The sequence below is a fragment of the Parus major genome, unplaced genomic scaffold (assembly GCF_001522545.3).
Source record: "Parus major isolate Abel unplaced genomic scaffold, Parus_major1.1 Scaffold436, whole genome shotgun sequence".
In the NCBI taxonomy this organism is placed as follows: domain Eukaryota; kingdom Metazoa; phylum Chordata; class Aves; order Passeriformes; family Paridae; genus Parus; species Parus major.
In genome coordinates, this window is record NW_015379341.1 from 27,767 (window position 1) to 32,208 (window position 4,442).

Sequence of the window (4,442 nt, forward strand, 5' to 3'; positions counted from 1 at the left end):
TGACCACATCCCCACACCACTGACCACATCCCCACCTCCACAGGCCCCACGCTGCTCCTCACCAGCGACATCATCCGCGCCCGTCTGGGTTCCTCGGCTCTGGAGAGGTACCGGTGGCTCTCGGTGGTCACCGGTGGGTGGCCGCGGTCCCTCCCGCCCCTCGGGCCACCGCTGACCACTCGGTGTCCCCGGCAGCATCCAGGAGTACCGGCTGTCGGGGTGGCTGGCGCAGCAGGAGGATCTCCACCGCATCGTGCTGTACCAGACGGACTGCACGCTGACCCCATGGACACTGCGCTGCATCCGCCAGGCCGACTGCATCCTCATCGTGGGGCTGGGAGAGCAGGAGCCCGCCCTCGGAGAGGTGGGGACAGCCTGGGGACAGCCTGGGGACAGCCTGGGGACATCAGGGACAGCCTGGGGACAGCCTGGGGACAGCCTGGGGACAGCCTGGGGACATCAGGGACAGCCTGGGGACAGCCTGGGGACAGCCTGGGGACAGCCTGGGGACATCAGGGACAGCCTGGGGACAGCCTGGGGACATCAGGGACAGCCTGGGGACAGCCTGGGGACAGCCTGGGGACATCAGGGACAGCCTGGGGACAGCCTGGGGACAGTGACACGGCCTGGGGACAGCCTGGGGACAGTGGTGGGACATGGGTGGGGACAGGGATGGGATGGGACACATCAGCCTCGTGGTGACACCACCACAGCTGGAGCAGATGCTGGAGAACACGGCAGTGCGGGTGTCCCAGGAGGTGACCCAGGAGTGTCCCGGGGGTGTCCCATGGAATGTCCCAGGAGGTGTCCGGGATGTCCCAGGGGGTGTCCGGGATGTCCCAGGGGGTGTCCCAGGGATGTCCCAGGGGTGTCCCATGGAATGTCCCAGGGGTGTCCCAGGAGGTGTTCGGGATGTCCCAGGGATGTCCCAGGGATGTCTCAGGGGGTGACCCAGGAGTGTCCCAGGGATGTCCCACGGGTGTCCCAGGGGTGTCCCCACGCTCTGAAGGTGACACATCCCGTCCCCAGCTGGAGCAGATGCTGGAGAACACGGCGGTGCGGGCGCTGAAGCAGCTGGTGCTGCTGCACCGCGAGGACGGCGCCGGCCCGGCACGCACGGTCGAGTGGCTCAACATGCGCAGCTGGTGCTCGGGCCACCTGCACATCCGCTGTCCCCGCCGCGTCTTCTCGCGCCGCAGCCCCGCCAAGCTGGTGAGTGACTCCCCGGGGCCACCGGGGCCACCGTCCCCCTGAGGCCACCGTCCCCGCGGGGCCGGGGGTGGCCGTCAGCCGGCCGCTGTCCCCCCGCAGCGGGAGATGTACGAGAAGGTGTTTGAGAAGAGCGCCGACCGGCACAGCGACTTCTCGCGCCTGGCGCGCGTCCTCACCGGCAACACCATCGCCCTGGTGCTGGGCGGCGGCGGCGCCAGGTGGGCGCCTGTGGCATCGTGTCCCCTGTCCCTGTGTCCCCATGGGTCTGTGTCCCCTGTTCCTGTGTCCCCATGGGTCTGTGTCCCCTGCCCCTGTGTCCCCATGGGTCTGTGTCCCCTGTTCCTGTGTCCCCTGTCCCTGTGTCCCCATGGGCCTGTGTCCCCATGGGCCTGTGTCCCCTGTCCCTGTGTCCCCTGTCCCTGTGTCCCTGTGTCCCCATGGCTCTGTCCCCCCTGTCCCTGTGTCCTCGTGTCCTCGTATCTCCATGTCCCCTGTTCCTATGTCCTCATACCCTGTGTCCCCATGTCCTTGTGTCCTCATACCCTGTGTCCCCTGTCCCCATATCCCCACGTCCCTGTGTCCCCTGTCCCTGTGTCCCCATGGGCCTGTGTCCCCTGTTCCTGTGTCCCCTGTCCCTGTGTCCTCATGGCTCTGTGTCCTCATGTCCTGTGTTCCCATGTCCTCATGTCCCTGTCCCAGTGTCCCCCATACTCTGTGTCCTCATATCCTCGTGTCCCTGTGTCCCCTGTCCCGATGTCCTTGTGACCCTGTGTCCCCACACCCCGTGTCCCCCTGTCCCCACACCCCTGTCCTGCTGTCCCCACCCCGTGTCCCCCCTCCCCACGCCGTGTCCCCCCTGACGCCGTGTGTCCCCTGCAGGGGCTGCTCTCACATCGGGGTGATCAAGGCCATGGAGGAGTCGGGGATCCCCATCGATCTGGTGGGGGGCACCTCCATCGGCGCCTTCATCGGCGCGCTCTACGCCGAGGAGCGCAGCGCCGTGCGCACCAAGCAGCGCGCCCGCGAGTGGGCCCGGGTGCGTCACACGGGGGGACACGGGGACGGGGACACGGGGACAGGGGGACAGGGACACGGGGATGGGGACACGGGGACAGGGACATGGGGACAGGGACATGGGGACAGGGACACGGGGACAGGGACAGGGACGTGGGGACACGAGGACAGGACCATCCCACCCCAGGGACCCTCCCAGGTTGTGCCCAGCCCTGTCCTGGCTGTTTCTAACCTGGTCTCTTCCTGTTTTACTTCTTCTTTCTCCTCCTCTTCCTCTTCCTCCTCCTTCTTCCCCTCATTTTTCTTCTCCTTTTCCTCCTTCTCCTCTTCCTCCTCTTCTTCCTCCTTCTCCTTTCTTCCTCCTCCTTCTTATTTTTCTTCTCCATTTCCTCCTCCTCCTCCTCCTCCTCCTCCTCCTTCTTCTCCTCTTCTTCTTCCTCCTTCTCCTTTCTTCTTCCTCCTTTCTTTCTCCTTCTCCCCCTCATTTTTCTTCTTCACCTTTTCCTCCTCTTCTTCCTCCTCCTCCTCCTCCTCCCCCCAGTGCATGAATTCCGTTTTCGAGACCGTGCTGGACCTCACCTACCCCATCACCTCCATGTTCTCGGGCTCGGCCTTCAACGCCAGCATCAACCGAGTGTTCCAGGACAAGCAGATCGAGGTGTGTCCCCTCAGCCGTCCCACCCCGGGCCCGTCCCGGTGTCCCCGCGGCGTCACCCAGCCCGTGCCGTCCCCCGCAGGACCTGTGGCTGCCCTACTTCAACGTCACCACCGACATCACGGCCTCGGCCATGCGGGTGCACACGGACGGTGAGAGCTCCTCGGGGACACGGGGACAGCGAGGACACGGGGCAGGGCTGGGGCGCTAACACCGCTGCTGACCACTAACCCCAGTAACCCCCCGTGCGGCATGGGGACGTGGTGGTGGGGACGTGGTGGTGGGGACGTGGTGGTGGTGGTGGTGGGAACATCATGGTGGTGGTGGGACATCATGGTGGTGGGGACATCATGATGGTGGTGGGGACATGATGGTGGTGGGGACATGATGGTGGTGGTGGGGACATCATGGGGATGGGGACATCATGGTGGTGGTAGGGACATGGTGGTGGTGGGGATGTGACATCATTGTGGTGGTGTTTGGGCTGTGGTGGGGACACCACGGCAGTGTTGGGGACATGATGGTGGGGACGTGATGGTCGTGGGGACACGGTGGTAGGGACATCATGGTGGGGACATCATGGTGGTGGTGGGGACATCATGGTGGGAACATCATGGTGGTGGTGGGGACGTCGTGGTGGTGGGGACATTGTGATGGGGACGTGGTGGTGGTGAGGACATCACGGTGGTGTTGGGGACATGATGGTGGGGACGCGATGGTCGTGGGGACACGGTGGTAGGGACATCATGGTGGTGGCATTGGGGACACGCTGGTGCTGGGGACACGCTGGTGTTGGGGACACGGCGGTGGTGGCGGGACCCTCGTGGTGACCTGCTGGAGCTCACCTGGGACATTGAGCCGTCCACGGCCACCCCGCTGCCGGTGGCCCCTGCCCCGTCTAACGCCCACTAATCCCCGCTGACCCCTCCTAACCCGGCCCCCTCCCCTCACCGCTGGCTGCCGACGTCCCCCCCGTCCCCGTGTCACCCGCCGCGGTCCCCGGTGGCCGTGACCGTGTCCTCTCCGTCCCCAGGCAGCCTCTGGCGCTACGTCCGAGCCAGTGCCTCCTATACCCCCTACCTGCCTCCGCTCTGCGACCCCAAGGACAGCCACTGGCTGGTGGACGGCTGCTATGTTAACAATGTCCCAGGTCAGCACCTCGCTCGCCGGGGCCACCCCCAAAAACCACCAAAACACCCCCAAAAAAACCACCAAAACCACCCCAAAACCACGTCCAGAGCGTCCACACCACCGGTCAGGGGCGCGCCGGGATTCCTCTGCCCTCCACGGGCGCCTCCCGTGGCGGCGCAGACGCGTCCCGGCGCGGGCAGGGCAGGGCGGTCGCCGGGGGCGGCGGCGCTGACGGCGTTTCCCCGGTTCCGTTCCCGTTTTCCCGGTGCCGTTCCCGGTTCGGCCGGCGCAGGCTCGCTCTGGCGCTACGTGCGCGCCAGCATGACCCTCTCGGGGTACCTCCCCCCGCTCTGCGACCCCAAGGACGGCAACCTCCTGATGGACGGGGGGTACATCAACAACCTGCCAGGCAAGTGCGGCCGCCGCGGCT

At 66.1% G+C, this 4,442-nt stretch overlaps 1 protein-coding gene across 1 annotated transcript in view; it reads left to right on the forward strand.

The window, feature by feature from the left end:
* The window catches only part of LOC107199109 (neuropathy target esterase-like), a 22,606-nt gene that overhangs the window by 13,537 nt on the left and 4,627 nt on the right, over positions 1-4,442 (forward strand). The window contains exons 10-18 of the mRNA XM_033511677.1: positions 44-107; positions 196-364; positions 1,030-1,212; positions 1,312-1,430; positions 2,092-2,248; positions 2,768-2,884; positions 2,964-3,033; positions 3,915-4,031; positions 4,305-4,421. Coding sequence (XP_033367568.1) covers positions 44-107; positions 196-364; positions 1,030-1,212; positions 1,312-1,430; positions 2,092-2,248; positions 2,768-2,884; positions 2,964-3,033; positions 3,915-4,031; positions 4,305-4,421 — 1,113 coding nt within the window. The remainder of the gene's footprint in view (positions 1-43; positions 108-195; positions 365-1,029; positions 1,213-1,311; positions 1,431-2,091; positions 2,249-2,767; positions 2,885-2,963; positions 3,034-3,914; positions 4,032-4,304; positions 4,422-4,442) is intronic.